The 15,772-nt window shown below is 42.2% G+C and overlaps 1 protein-coding gene across 1 annotated transcript in view; it reads left to right on the top strand.

Annotated features, from left to right (window-relative positions):
• The window catches only part of Sec24d (SEC24 homolog D, COPII coat complex component), a 106,296-nt gene that overhangs the window by 69,412 nt on the left and 21,112 nt on the right, over window positions 1–15,772 (top strand). Inside the window, 3 exon segments of the mRNA XM_052179302.1 lie at window positions 2,383–2,507; window positions 9,650–9,841; window positions 10,599–10,692. Of these exon segments, the coding sequence (XP_052035262.1) occupies window positions 2,383–2,507; window positions 9,650–9,841; window positions 10,599–10,692 (411 nt within the window).

Raw genomic sequence — 15,772 nt, 5'->3', positions numbered from 1 at the left:
TGTGTGTATATATATATGTATATATATGTGTGCATATGTGTGTATATGTGTGTGTGTATTTATGTGTATGTGTATGTGTGTATATATATGTGTATATATGTGTGTATATGTGTGTGTATGTGTGTGTGTGTGCATGTGCATGCTGGACTGCAGAGTGAGCAGAGCTGGGTCACAGAGGGACACATGACTCAGCACTTCTCAGGGGCTCTGAAGACATTACTGATGACTGACTGACGTGACCTCCTGTGAAGTCAAGTCTTTTTAAAACGCTTTGTCAAATAAACCGTGTTTACCACCACGTTCCTGGCTCAGGTCCAGGGGCCGTGACTCTGTCCAGGAAGTATTTTGGAAATGGCAGCTACTTACATTGAGAGGGTGCTTATTGGGGAATTTGAATTAAATTGAGGAAGTATTTTGAGACAGATCTGTCCGTTTGATCGTCCTGGGGTTAGCATTGTGTCTGTGAGCGATTAGTTTTCATACACATTGGAAAGGAGTGTTGGCGTGGTGTCTTGATTGACAGGCTGTGGAAGAGCATGTGACACAAAGGAGTGGAGATGCACTAGGAAGACAGGTCGAGATGGGGAGCAGAAAAGGAGCTGGGGAGACCCGGGGATGGCACCCAGAGGAAGAATCCCCAGGGAATGGAGGTTGGGGAGGAGGTGAGATTCCTGCAGGCAAGCCGTAGCAGGTCTAAGAGTCAGTCCCGAGGACCAGAATGGAAGACTATACTGAAAAATCACCTACCCATGTCTCCGCCCAGCGTGGGGATCTCTGGTAGAAAGTGTTTCTGCAGGTGGGTGGCTGACATGAAGGAAATGGACGTGGCTAGAAGGGAAGGTGGAGAGGGTCTGAGGGAAGAGCTAGGGGGTCCTGGGTTCACATCCGGCAGCCAGAAGAACCAGTCTTAAAAAAAAAAAAATGCGGAGGGGACCGTCAAATCCAGTGTCAGGTCTGTCGTGTTTGCTGTCACTGATAGAAACCGGAAGGCAATGTGGTTAGGAGGAAGTAGAGATTAACTTTGCACGTGTTGAAAACAAGCCTTAGTGACTGAAGGATGCCTAAAGAGAGAAGCTGGCTAGAGTCATGGAGAATGACTTACGGTGAGTGTCCAGGAGAGGACGAGAATGATAAGACACAATCGGGATCGCCACGCAGAGGTGCTGCTTTAATTAAGGAGCACGGTCGCCATTTTCATCTGATACAGTCCATAGCGTGGAATGGAGGAGGTGAGACTTGGACGTGATTCACGCTCGTTCACCCATTCCCTGGCCGTTCTGATTTTGGATTGGAACAGTGACATTTTCAGATGGCTTTTTAAATCTTACAGGTTCTTATCTGAAATGGAGTGTTTTATTAGAACAGTATTACATCTAACCTTATAGTAGATAAGGACTGAATCAGAGATCATTTATAATTGTCACCATCTAGCTATATAATACATTTTAGTTTTAGAACATTTTTGTGCTTTCTCATCAAATGAAACTCTGTTGGTCTTGGGTCTTTACTCTCTAGTGGAGGTCACTGATCATATTTGCCTGTGGCTTTCTTTTCTAAACATTTTATAAATCCCAGTTGAAGGATTGCTTCCTTATGAGCTCTTTGGACACCGGCCAGATTGGAGACTGCCGAGAGCACATTGTCCCGACAGCTGCTTTATGTCACAGTGACTGTTGCAAAGACATAGAGAAGGGGCTATTTTTTCTTTGCCACAGATGTGAAATAAGTTTTGGGAGTATTTTATAATGTACATTTTTAAGGTATGCAGTTAAATCGTCATAGATATTTCCATATCTGTAGTTGAGCGTGATTTCAGGTTATATTCCAGTAATCCCTTAGATGAGAGGATAGACTATGTGTTTGAGGCTATCCTGGGCTACACAGCAAGATCTTAGCTTAAAAAGAAAAATAATCCTATATATATATATGTAATATATATATATTAAAACCAAAGGAACTCATAAGAGACTAGATCTGAGAATCGTGATATTCCCAGTAATAAAGCTTGGCTACAGCTTCCAAAAAATGTATAATCCTCTGTAGCATTCCTTCTCAGGAGCCCAAATACATTTCCTTCTGTAAGGGAGTGTGTTACATGCACGCTTGACATCCCTTCAGCAGTCATGGTAGGGGATCCTCTGGAGACATAAAAGCAAGCTATTCTGTTAAATATAAGCTCATGCCATAACCTGGAAAATAAGCAGTTTTAAAATCTTTTTATAGCAGCGGGGTCCTGGGTTTCCTAGAAAGTTATTTGATCCACAGATGTTATAGCCAAAGTATTGATTGAAGCATCCGATAGTCTTTAAGAATTTATTTACGATGGATTATGAAATATGCTTACTTTGTATTGACTCCTGTGATGTGTTTGCTTCCCTGCAGAAGAATAAACCTCCCAGCCCACCAGCATTCATCTTCATGATTGATGTCTCATACAGTAACATAAAGAACGGACTCGTCAAGCTCATCTGTGAAGAACTGAAGAGCGTACTGAAGCGGCTGCCCAAGTAAGGGAGCTGCTGCCGTGCGCCTGTGACTTAGACTGTGTCACCGGGTTGAGCAGACTGGATGATTAATACCGTTTGCTAATGAGAACATTACAGTCGGTTATAAATCAAACGATACCATTCTTCTGGGCATTTAAAAACGTCAGAGTGGATGTTTGTATAAAGAAAAGAAAACAAAGAAAGGAAAACAATGGTAGATAAATGAAACGTCTCCAAAATACTTTATAAATTACCGGAGAATCCCAGCTGCAAGGATGTCGGGGGGAACTTTGGAAACCTGTTCCACTAAAGCTGGCCGTTGCTCATAGTGGCGGAGACCAAGGGTCCCTGAAAACTAAGCGGTTGTCACAGGAGAGATGGAATCGGTTTAGCTGTGGGTTTAGCCACAATGCTGCTTGTGTGTCCCGGCTTAGCAGTGTGAAGGGGGCCCCTGTCTCTGTCACCTCAGCAGGCAGCACTGTAGGCAGGAAGGCAGAGGCTACTCATTCGCCTGCAGCTGAGCAGTGACCACACCCTGCTGTGATACATTCCTTTTTTTTTAATTCGATATAATTTATTTACATTTCAAATGATTTCCCCTTTTCTAGCCCCCCCCCACTCCCCGAAAGTCCCGTAAGCCCCCTTCTCTTCCCCTGTCCTCCCACCCACCCCTTCCCACTTCCCCGTTCTGGTTTTGCCGAATACTGCTTCACTGAGTCTTTCCAGAACCAGGGGCCACTCCTCCTTTCTTCTTGTACCTCATTTGATGTGTGGATTATGTTTTGGGTATTCCAGTTTTCTAGGTTAATATCCACTTATTAGTGAGTGCATACCATGATTCACCTTTTGAGTCTGGGTTACCTCACTTAGTATGATGTTCTCTAGCTCCATCCATTTGCCTAAGAATTTCATGAATTCATTGTTTCTAATGGCTGACTAGTACTCCATTGTGTAGATATACCACATTTTTTGCATCCACTCTTCTGTTGAGGGATACCTGGGTTCTTTCCAGCATCTGGCAATTATAAATAGGGCTGCTATGAACATAGTAGAGCATGTATCCTTATTACATGGTGGGGAATCCTCTGGGTATATGCCCAGGAGTGGTATAGCAGGATCTTCTGGAAGTGAGGTGCCCAGTTTTCGGAGGAACCGCCAGACTGATTTCCAGAGTGGTCAGGAGCTGGTTCTTTGAGAAAATCAACAAGATAGATAAACCCTTAGCCAGACCAAAGGGCACAGAGAAAGTATCCAAATTAACAAACTTAGAAATGAAAAGGGAGCTATAACAACGGAAACTGAGGAAATCCAAAAAATCATCAGATCCTACTACAAGAGCCTGTACTCAACACAACTGGAGAATCTGGAGGAAATGGACAATTTCCTTGACAGATACCAAATACCAAAATTAAATCAGGACCAACTAGACCATCTAAACAGTCCCATAATGCCTAAAGAAATAGAAGGAGTCACAGAAAGTCTTCCAACCAAAAAAAGCACAGGACCAGATGGTTTCAGTGCAGAATTCTATCAGACCTTCAAAGAAGAGTTAACACCAATACTCTTCAAACTATTCCACAAAATAGAAACAGAAGGAACACTACCCAATTCCTTCTACGAAGCTGTGATACATTCTTGCTACAGCTGCTTCTAAAAGGCTAGCTGGCGTGTGAGCTGCTTTAGTATGAAAAAGGGAAATAAAACTGGTGGCAATTTTAACCATAAAGATTTAATTGTATGTAATACAATAGCTACATTAAATTTGGCAGAAAAAAAAACAACACAGATTTGCTTCAAAAGGTGAGGGGGGAGGGGGGCAGGGCTGGGGGTATACTTAAAAAGCATTTTTAAATGTAAATTACAATTATTATCTTAATTCATTAAATTATTTATTATTTATTAATTATTTAATTAAAATATAAATTAAAAACCTTTAAAGAGGGATTTGAAAAATTACAGGAAGTAGCTAGTAGCATCCTTTTGCTTTTCTCTCTGGTCTCCCCTACTAAAACTAATACCGTGGCTAGGTTTTCGTTGTCTCTGTGCACAAGCTAGCTGTTTGGGACTGGAGCTAACACCTAGCCTAGAGACAGGGGAGTCTGGGAAGAGGCCCTGAATGGAGGATAGGGAGGCCAGGGCCTGCTGTGCACCCCACACCTTCCACCTTCTCCCCATTGCTGAGCCCACGGGGAGCAGCATCTGTTCTGGACAGGGGTGTTTGGATAAGGAGGCATTCTTTAGCATGGCGCTTCTTGGCCTTCGGATGCCCACCCTCTATCGTCTTTCCGCCAGAACTGATGCTTTGTCGATGAGAACCTTGGACTTGTGGGCTCTGGGCCTCCCAGACGCAGCTTGGTTTGTATCTGTTAGGATGAACTCATAATATTGTGGAGATGGGTTGTAACGCAGGGAGGATGTTTGGAAAACACAGAGGTGACTTTAGACTGGCCTGCGGTGGAAAGTGAGCTGGAGCCAGCCGCAGGTGGCCAGCAGAGCCCCTCTGCCACCTCACCCCCACCCCAGTGCCTCAGGGGGCCTCTGTCTCATGTTTTCAGAGAGACTCACTGGAGAAGGATTTTCTGCTAGATAGTCTATGTGTGCTTCTCCAGGGGACTCTCCCACGGAATGCTTTAAGTTCAAATCTGAATTTCCCATTTACTTTGTAAGAAAGAGAGCCACCATGTCAGTTTCTGAAAGCGGACTCTCCTTTTATAGTCCCCCACTAAGTTAGGCTAACCTGCCTTCACCCCTTCACCCGCAGTCACTGCCTAGCCCCTCGTTCCTTACGGGGCAGTGATGTGAAGTTTGCCACATGGTGGTCTAAGATCTGAAAGCACACAATCCGTGTTCTCTCTACATCCACACCCCTTGAAGCAGATGTGTGACTTTGGCAGAAGACAAGTTGAAGGCTACAGCTGTTGCTCTCAACCCTGTTCAAATCTCTGAGCTAGACCTCTTCAAGCCAAGCATCTTCATTTTTAAAAAAAGAAACCTGGCAGCTTTCTGTCTGAAATTTGTCTTGGTCTCTGTGCATATGCAGTTTTATTAGTTTTATCATAAGTGCACCCTGTCAATTGAATTTCTCTTTTTTGTGCTAAAGCAGGCCACTTTTTTTTTTAAACATGGCAGACAGTAGTCTGCATATGTTTGGTGTTCTAGCATGTTCTGAGTCTTCTGAAAAGAGAAGCCCCTTTGTTTTCTCTTTGAAATTGTATCTGGCCTTGTAAAGTTTCTAGATTTTTTGACTCTTTTGGAACAAGAAAGAAAAACTTTAAAATCATTCACTAGTTGTTCATATCTAATCATTGGGTTATTTTGACTTTTTGTGTGTTTTCAATGTTGATAAAGTAAAATATCAGGATGGCTCAGCTGATAAGCACTTGCCTATTTTATTTTATTTTATTTTATTTTATTTTATTTTATTTTATTTTATTTTATTTTCAAGTACAAGAACCTGAGTTCAATTTCCTGAAAACATGTCAGAATGCCAAGCCTTGACTGGCAGCTAATCTAGCATAATTGGTGAGATTATGGCCAATGAGAGACTTTCTTTGTCTCAAAGGATGTGGATAATGTCCCAAGGGACATCCTGTGACATCTTCTGGCCTTCATACATGCCCCCCCACATAAATGTAGATGTGACGTCTGCTGGCCTTCATACATGCCCCCCCACATAAATGTAGATGTGACATCTGCTGGCCTTCATACATGTCCCCCACACATAAATGTAGATGTGACGTCTGCTGGCCTTCATACATGCCCCCCACATACATAAATGTAGATGTGACGTCTGCTGGCCTTCATACATGCCCCCCACATAAATATAGATGTGACGTCTGCCGGCCTTCATACATGCCCCCCCATAAATGTACATAATCAGTCCAAAAGAATACAACTGTTTACAAATATTAAAAATTCATGAGTTTGGAATTTTGTGGCTTATCTGTTTCCTAATGTCTGCAGTCTTACTCTGCCAGATTTATACAATTAAACAGTCTGGCTGCAGTAGGAGAGAGGGCAGCTGGAAGGTAGAAGAGTTAGCCTGTTAACCCCTGACATCTTCATGAATTAGAGTCCTTCATGTACCTGCAGACATGCAGAGTCCTCCATGTACCCACCGAGTTATACAAAACCCTTTGTGTACCCATACAGAATTCTTTATGTACCCTAAGGAGTTATACAAAATTATTCGTGTGCCTCTCAAAATTATACAGAACTAATGTGGAAAGGCAGAGTTTCTTCATGTGATATAGTTTATATGTTATAGTGTTGAGGAAAATTTTAGGACAGTTATAACATTAAAGGAATTTTTTTTTTGAAAGTTTTGTGTTTGGTCCTCAAAATAAAAAAAGCTTCGTTTCTGTGAAGATAAGTGATGAAGGGTGTGAGATGTTCTGATTAGATGTTTTCTAAAAATGTTAATTTAGATTTCTGATCTCCGTGGATCCCAGCATGCTCTTTCCCATCTCTAATATGCCCAAATCTGGCGAGAGTATCAGTCTGGAGGGGCGTGTGTGTGTGTGTGTGTGTGTGTGTGTGTGTGTGTGTGTATGTGTATGTATGTGTGTTACTTTATTTGATTCCATTTTAACTATGAAAAGAGAATCAGTCTCTTGATTTATCAGACATTTTTACTTACGTGATGAAGGGTTACTGGGAAGCAAAGGTGAATGAATGATGTGCTGGTGAACTGTCTGTCAAATAAACCCGTGACTTGTATCATTTGTTCACTGCACATGTCAGTATTTCTAGCCAGGCTGATTTTAAGCCAGAGTTGTGCCATCGTGGCTTAACTTTGGATTTCTATTATAAAAGCAGCAGAATGAAGGTGTTTATTTTGGATCACAACTTAAGTGTACACAGCATCATGGCGGGGAAGTCAAGGTGGGTTGATTACATCACATCTGCAGTCAGGAATTAGCAAGAAATGAATACCGTTCTACAGCTCTCTGGAGTCTCCTTCCCTCCCTCGCCCTCTCCAGTAGTTATTTTTAATTATGAATCTGTGTTCCCAGAGGCTTCTATAGAAAAGAGCTTCAGATTCCCCTGGAGCTAGAGTTACAGGAAATTGTGCTTCACATGGGTGCTGGGAACTGAACTCAGGTCCCCTGCAAGCCTTCTGCATGCTCTAACCACTGGGCCATCGCTCCAGCCAAGCTTGCCACCCCACTCCTCCCAAGGATTGTTACTGCCCACATTCAGGGTGAGGCTCTGGCCTAATCTAGATCCTCATGCCCAAAAAATCTGCCCCTTGGTTGATCCTTAGTCCACTCAAGCTAACAATCAGGACTAACCATTACAGGCTGTAATTGGCCACCCCAAAGTTCAGCATGTTTTACCAGCATGTAAGTCATCTTCAATAAAACTCAATTTCTCCATTGCAGTAGACTCTGGAATGGCCCAGGGTTCGGGGCAGGGGGATAACTCTTGGGCTTTTCCTTCCATTTGCTTCTGGCTGTACTACACACTAAGAATCCAGTGAAAATGCTTTATGGGGATTTAGAAGAGGAAATTACTTCTAGCTGGTGGCCTCAGGAGATTTTACTGAGGAGGAAGAATTTATGTTTGGCTTTGATAAGCAAGATTTTAATAACGGAGACAGAGAAAGCCCAGGAGCAGTGAGCACGGTCTACAAGATAGAACTTCAGGCAGCACAGCATGCAGCAGAGCAGCTGCTCCTGTGAAGTCATGCAGCTCCGGACATACATGTGTGTATGTGTGTGCAATTATACATGTGCGAATCTAGTCCTTGAAGACTCTGACTTCTGAAAGCATTGCAAAGGTCCCAAATGTAAACATTTGCTCGCTGCCTTTGCAACAGGTTATAAGAACCTTTTAAACTTTACCCATTGATCCAAACCACAATGAGGAAAGAAGCAAGACAGGCAAAAGTTAGTTCTTGTCAGCCTGTACTCCAGTCTGTAGTGGAAGCTGAGATTTCCTTCTGAGATATTTCTTTGTGGGCACTTACATTTCCTTTTATACTTGCACTTGGGCCTCTCTCTCTCTCTCTCTCTCTCTCTCTCTCTCTCTCTCTCTCTCTCTCTCACACACACACACACACACACACACACATAAACACACACACACACATAAACACACACATATACACACAATCACCTCCACCACCACATGCACACATGCACATACACACCACCATATCACAGATACCACACACACATGTCCCCATATATACACATATACACATGTGTACACACCACACATGCACACACCACACACACATACTTACACAAACATACACATACATCCTCACATACACACACTTCTCATTGATTATTATTTGAAGGTTTTTGTTTTTGTTTTTGTTTTTGTTTTTTTGAGGCAATCTTATATAGCCAAGGCTGGCCTTAAAAGAAATCAACTTAGAGATGTCTGCTTCTCATAACTATCACAAGTAATCTTATTCTAAGTGTAATTTACTTACTATTATGTTTCTGTGGTAAGTTGTTAAGATCCAGCTATTATTACAGTGAGACTTTCTGGGATGTGAGGTAGAAGTGCCAGGTAGGAGCAGAAGGTTCTTCCCTGCTGTCAACAGCTGTCCTGTCAGTAATGTGAGCCTCCCTTCCCTCCAGCTGCTTCAGGCGTCTCATTGGTTCTATACATTTTATTTATATAAATGTGATAAGCCCAGGATGTTCATGGACATTCTAATTTCCTAGGAATTGAAAATAAACCAGGCACAGTGGCACATGGCTTTAATCCCAGCGCTTGGGAGGCAGAGCAGGTGGGTCTCTGTGAGTTCAAGGTCAGCCAAGGCTACGAAGTGAAACCCCATCTCGAAAGGCCAAAAGTAAATAAAGAAAAGAAAAAAGAAATATACGAGCAAATATGAGCAAATGTTTTCATAATATCTAATCCTTGACCTAGAATTTTGAGAATGTTTTCCTTTGTCAACCTGCTTATTTTTGAAGTGATCCCTATCCCCTCCTGCCATGAAGTTCAAGAGAAATTAAAACCAGAACCGAAAATATGCATTTCGTATGTTCTATAGGAGACATTGCTGTTGTATTTAAGGAGAAGCCTTGTCTCGCAGGCAGAAAACTGACAACGCGTTCTCCAAGTCTCGACTCATCACCTTAGAGCAAGTTCTGCATTCTTAAGAGCTCCTGCCTCAAGTTAGGTTTTGTTTTTCCTCTTAGGGAGGAGCATGAGGAGACATCTGCAATTCGAGTTGGTTTTATCACGTACAACAAAGTTCTCCACTTCTTTAACGTGAAGAGTAATCTGGCCCAGCCTCAGATGATGGTGGTGACGGATGTCGGAGAGGTCTTTGTTCCTTTGTTGGATGGGTTCCTTGTCAACTATGAAGAATCACAATCCGTGATCCACAAGTAAATATCAACTGTCTTCTGGTTAGATGCAAATCGGATGTGTGTTTTTGAAGTCCCATTGTGTTGCAGTTCAGCTACAAGTATTGTTTGGCTTTGTCACTGGCAGGGGAGCGGGGTTAGGGCATAGGTTATGCAACTCTTGTCATTCATGGTATCTCTTTTTGGTGTACAGGCTATTTTTAAAACACTCATTCTCGACCCTTTAAATTCTTTCTCCTTGTAGGAAAGGAAAGGAAAGGAAAGGAAAGGAAAGGAAAGGAAAGGAAAGGAAAGGAAAGGAAAGGAAAGGAAAGGAAAGGAAAGGAAAGGAAAGGAAAGGAAAGGAAAGGAAAGGAAAGGAAAGGAAAGGAAAGGAAAGGAAAGGAAAGGAAAGGAAAGGAAAGGAAAGGAAAGGAAAGGAAAGGAAAGGAAAGGAATTTCATATGCATATTCATATTAAGATAGAGTATTCTTTAAAGAGCTCTGGGTATTAGAAATAGGTAATATAGTGAATCTAAAAGTGTCTACAAAGAAGGTAATTTAGTAAGTGTCCTATTCAAAGAGTAGGTTTTGGTGGCAGACCATGCTAAAATATCCTTCCCTAAGGAGTGACTTTATCAGATTGCCCCTTCCCTGGGGGAAATAGTTACCCACACATGCTGTTGTCCATCAAGTAAATCCTGTATGTGTTGAGGCTTGAAACATCAGTGATTTATTTTCTGACGTTTATGACAGAGTTGCTGAGCATTGAAACCCTTTCCCCGTTTGTTTTCCTCAGTTTATTGGACCAGATTCCTGAGATGTTTGCTGACTCAAATGAAAACGAGACAGTCTTCGCTCCGGTCATCCAGGCCGGCATGGAGGCCCTGAAGGTGAGCAGTGACCATCTCTCAATGTTTGTAACAGAGGGATTTAAAAAGGAGGTTTCCTCTGTGCAATACAACTCTCATCAAAGCCCCAGGTTACTGGGGTTTCTAATCTCTCCCAGTTGTCAGGAGGAAGGGACTCAAGCCGCAGACACTCTCTGTGTTTTCCCCAGTGCTGTCAGCATCCCAGCAGCCGATGTTGTCTGGATTTCAGCTCAGCCTCTCCCTTTGCCTTTTAGTTGGTCTGTTTTTAAAGTTGGTTCAGTCAAATCAGACCTGTAGGATATAAGGAGGAAAATTCCCACAATGTCCTTTCCTTGGGGTTTTCAAACACACAAAAGCAAGGCCTGGGGACAGTTTGTGTCGGGGAAGTGACTGATACAGGTGACCTCATTGACTGGCGTTAAGTAGGAGAGAGGTTGTCTTTTGCCCCTTGGGGTGACTGAGCTCAAACGACATTTTGTCTTCATAGGACCGAAGACAGCAGTGATGGCCTTGACAGCTCATGCCCGAAGTCAGTTTTAAAACTGTGCTGTTAAGATTAAGTCCACACCAACTTTTAAAACAGAATGAGTGACAGGAACCACGCAAGCAAACAGGGACAGTGGTGGTCTAGGCTCGGACTGGATCTCACTTGAATGTTGTATCTGATTCTATGGTCTGACCCTAGTGCCTGGTTCTTGTCCGGGTTTTCTGATTTCTGAGTGTTCAATTTAACATAAAACTAACAGTCCATTCACGTGATGTGGAATTAGAGCCCATGCTGCTGAAAGCCTTGGGAATCGTGACATTCCACGTCACACAAGCGTGCAAGCCTATCTGGATTTTCTTTGTCTTTTTTACTTTGAAGATGTTTGTTTTGTGGTCAGTGATGTTCTCTCCTCCAGTGAGGAGAAGTTCCTAAGTGAAATCTCCACACATCATTATTTCTAAAAGACTCTGAACATCACTCTACTGCTTTAAGACTGGAAGCGACATTTCATGTGTGTGCTCATGTCTGAGGTGAATGATGACAAGCTGCTATTTGCCTCAAATTTAATGTCAGTTCTGATAATATACATTACAATAATACATTGCAATAATAACATACTCTGGAGTTGCTTGTGCATTGTTTACTGCAGCATAAAGCATTCTCTGTTATCCATGCATGAGTCTGGTTCACTGTAGGTCAATGTGTCTTTACATCATTCACAACGTTTCTGTTCTATTCCTGTTTATTGTTATATTAATGTATATTCATATTACATTAATACTGAGGTATATGAAAAATGCCTTAGTGTTATCATTCCTGTGATAAAACACTATGACCAAAGTAACTTGGGAAGAAAAGGAGTTATTTGGCTTACACTTACATATCACTGTTCATCGTCAAAGGAAGTCAGGACAGGAACAGGGCAGGAACCTGGAGGCAGGAGCTGATGCAGAGCTCATGGAGGAGTGCTGCTTACGGGCTTGGTCATCATGGCTTGCTCAGTCTGCTTTCTTATAGAACCCAGGACCACCAGACTGGGATGGCCCCACCCACAATAGACTGAACACTCTCCCATCAGTCACTCATTAAGAAAATATCCTACAGCTGGGTCTTATGGAAGCATTTTCTTAATTAAGTTCCCTTATTTCAGATAACTCTAGCTTGGATCAAGTTGACATAAAACTAGCCAATGTAAAAACGTTGATGTTTTAAAACGAGATAAAACTTAGCATCCAAACATAGCTGTTCACCCGACTTCATGAATACAAAGGCAGGTCTTCAATAGCTGAAAATCAGACTTATATTAGTGTAATTTCCATAAGAAACCTCTAAAATTATCACCCGTATCTGTTACTCCTGGGACAAAAGCTAACATAACACGTTTGAGGATGCGCAAAGAAGAAACCGATGTTGAGGAGGGTTTTCACTCACTCATTCATTCTTTTCAACCAGTAAAATAAGTCAGCAAGTGCTTATGTTTTACAAGATGGTCTAGAGACTCTTGTCCTGCTCCTAAGTTTCACAAAGCATGGCAAGGGGGGATTTAATTCTGTAATATAAGACACAATTCTTCTGGTAGTAAAATTAGGGAGTGGGGAGGCCAGGGGTGACTTGGGAAATTCTAGGACTATGGTTTGGTCACCAGGTCAGGATATTGGATACAGAGGGCAGAGATGAGATTCCCATCTGTGATGTGCAGGGGGTAGAAACCAAAGAAGCATCAAAATGGAAACTTGCTTTCCTGCATCTAAGTGAAGGCGTTTCAGAACTGGGCTCCTCATTGGATTTACAACTTTTCTTTCACTCTAACCAAGTAAACAGTTTATGTGCATATATACATAAACAATTATATGTGCTACTAGTTACATTAATTATTATATACCACAAATATATATTATATACCTATTATATGTATGAAAATATATGAATATAATAAACTTCATAAATTGAATAGAGCAGATAAAAATTAGCAAAAAAAAAATCACAGGTAAATTTGTCACAAAGATAAACAGTGACTGTTTGGAAAGTCCTGTGTGCATTCACTAATGTCCTTGAAATACTCATCTAAAGGCTTTATGCTTTTCTGTTGTGCTACATGCATAGCATTTTCTATGCCTTTCCCCCTCCTATGAGGTAAAAACCAATACTTCCTTCAGTCCCTGACACATGCATAAATCAGTTTTCTGGGAGACCAATATTAGTATTATTAACCAACCAGCTGCCTCCTTTGCTGTCAGTTGAGCGGAAAGAAGATGTTATGGAGAGATCCTTGAGTGGTGAAGACCACTTGCTACTCTTGCAGAGGCTCCAGGTTCAGTTCCCAGCACTTCCATGGTGGGTCATAACCGCCTGTAACTCCAGGGGATCCTCTGCCCTCTTCTGGCCTCCCTGGGTACTGCATGCACATGACGTAAGCAAAACACTCAAACGCATAAACTAAAAAGAAGTAAATCTGTAAAAAAAACGAGTTGGGCGCCAGGCGGTGGTGGCGCACACCTGTAATCCCAGCACTTGGGAGGCAGAGGCAGGTGGATTTCTGAGTTCGAGGCCAGCCTGGTCTACAGAGTGAGTTTCAGGACAGCCAGGGCTATACAGAGAAACCCTGTCTTGAAAAAAACCAAATCAAAAACAAACAAACAAACAAACAAACAAAAAAAACGAGTTAGGCAGAAAGTTGTAGATACATGGGTGTCAATGATTATTTCTGGAATCTAGCACAATCTGAGTAAAGGGGTTAGATCCATCCTTTAGATAATCCATAATTGATACCAAAGTTCAAGTTTAAGATCTATCACAACACTCCATTCACAGACAATATGGAACACTTAATGAGCGAAGGACAGAGGCCCAGTGTGGAGAAACAAAACTCTCTTGTCTTCAGGAAGTCTCTCGTTTACAGGAGCTTGCAGAGGGTGGGAGACAGTGCCATGGACCCTAGAAGGCCCTGCCTCTGGAGAGGGGAGACAGCTGCTTGGCATCGGTTAATAACACTAATGTTGGTCTCTCAGAAGGAAGACTATTTATTCTACTGGAGGTGGATGTTGCGAGCTCTCGAGGCCTGCCCTCGGTAACGATTTCTACTGAAATCAGAAGGATAAATGCTGTGCATCTCAGTGTGATGAGTCCCTCTTGCGAGTACAATCAAATTTTGGCAAAGACATCAACTTTTGTCGGGGTGTAAAGCCATTTGCCAGATATAAACTGCTTTATAGGTCTGCAGTCAGTCAAAGTATAGCTTCCAAATGAAACAACTGCATAAGAACAAATAAATGTAGCTACTGTGTGCCTTCACATATGCATGTGTTGTATTTTTGTAAGTTTTTTTTGCCTGTGTATGAATTATGGGATATGTATACAAATGTGAGTGTCTGTATGGACACGTGTGTGCAGCTGTGCATTCACGTATGTGTGTGTATATGTGTGAGTATGTGTGTGGTGAGTGTGAGTGTGTGTGTATGTGTAGTGAGTGCAGTGTATGTATATGTGTGTGAGTGTAGTGTGTGTGTATGTGTGTGTGTGGTGAATGTGTGTGGTGTATGTGAGTGAGTGTGTGTGTGTGGTGAGAGTGTGTGTGGTATGTGTGTATATGTGGGGTGTGTGTGTATGTGTGTGTGTGTGGTATGTGTGAGTATGCTACATGTGTGTGTCTGTGTGTATATGTGTGAGTGTGGTGTGTGTATGTGTGTGTGTGTGGTGAATGTGTGTGGTGTATGTGAGTGAGTGTGTATGTGTGGTGAGAGTGTGTGTGGTGTGTGTATATGTGGTGTGTGTGTGTATGTGTGTGTGTGTGGTATGTGTGAGTATGCTATGTGTGTGTGTCTGTGTATATATGTGTGTGTGAGTGAGTGTGGAGTGTGTGTGTGTGTGTGTATGTGTGTAGGCCTGAAGTTGACTTCAGGTGTCCTCCCAGATTGTTCTTTTTTTCCCTTAAGGTAGCATCTGTCCTGAACTGGAACCTTGCCAATTCTGCTATTCTTCAGTTTCTCCCAGTTGAGTACTGGGATTATAGGCATCCACCTTAACTACCAGTTTTATTTTTTATGTGGGGTTGGGGATCTGGGCCCAAGTCCTCAGGTTTGAATGCTAAGCTCTTTATCTTTTGAGCCATCTCCATGGCCCCAGGCACTTTATATTTTCACAGTGCTGAATTTTGTTAATGGGCCCTGAGTAGGGCAATCAAGTATGTTTATTAGGATTAATTAAGCCATTAGAGCCTTCCAGCTCTTATTTTCTGTTTCTGTGTCTGCTATGTTGTGAATGGCATGAATGCAGCATAGAGAAGCTAAGTGGTTTTCCTAAAGCCTCTAAGTTAACACAGTGGCTAAGATTCTAACCCTCACCTGTAGGAATCAGTGATCTTAACACCTAGAGTACAAGTGTAGGACTTCTGTGATTAGATACCATCTACATGGGCACAAGGAACTTAGTGAATTCTTTAGGGGAATCGGATGGCTTAGACAAATATTTTACTTCATATTTTTGAGAGCTGTGTGTGACTGAAAGAACTATTTTTAGTTTGATCCAATTAACACAGGAAGTCTCCATCTGATGAGATTTTTCACATTCCTTTTAGAGTAAAATACTAGATACAGAAGACTAGAAACAGAAGGGAAG

The sequence above is a fragment of the Apodemus sylvaticus genome, chromosome 4 (assembly GCF_947179515.1).
Source record: "Apodemus sylvaticus chromosome 4, mApoSyl1.1, whole genome shotgun sequence".
Lineage (NCBI taxonomy): Eukaryota > Metazoa > Chordata > Mammalia > Rodentia > Muridae > Apodemus > Apodemus sylvaticus.
This window is presented reverse-complemented; position numbering and strand designations above follow the sequence as displayed.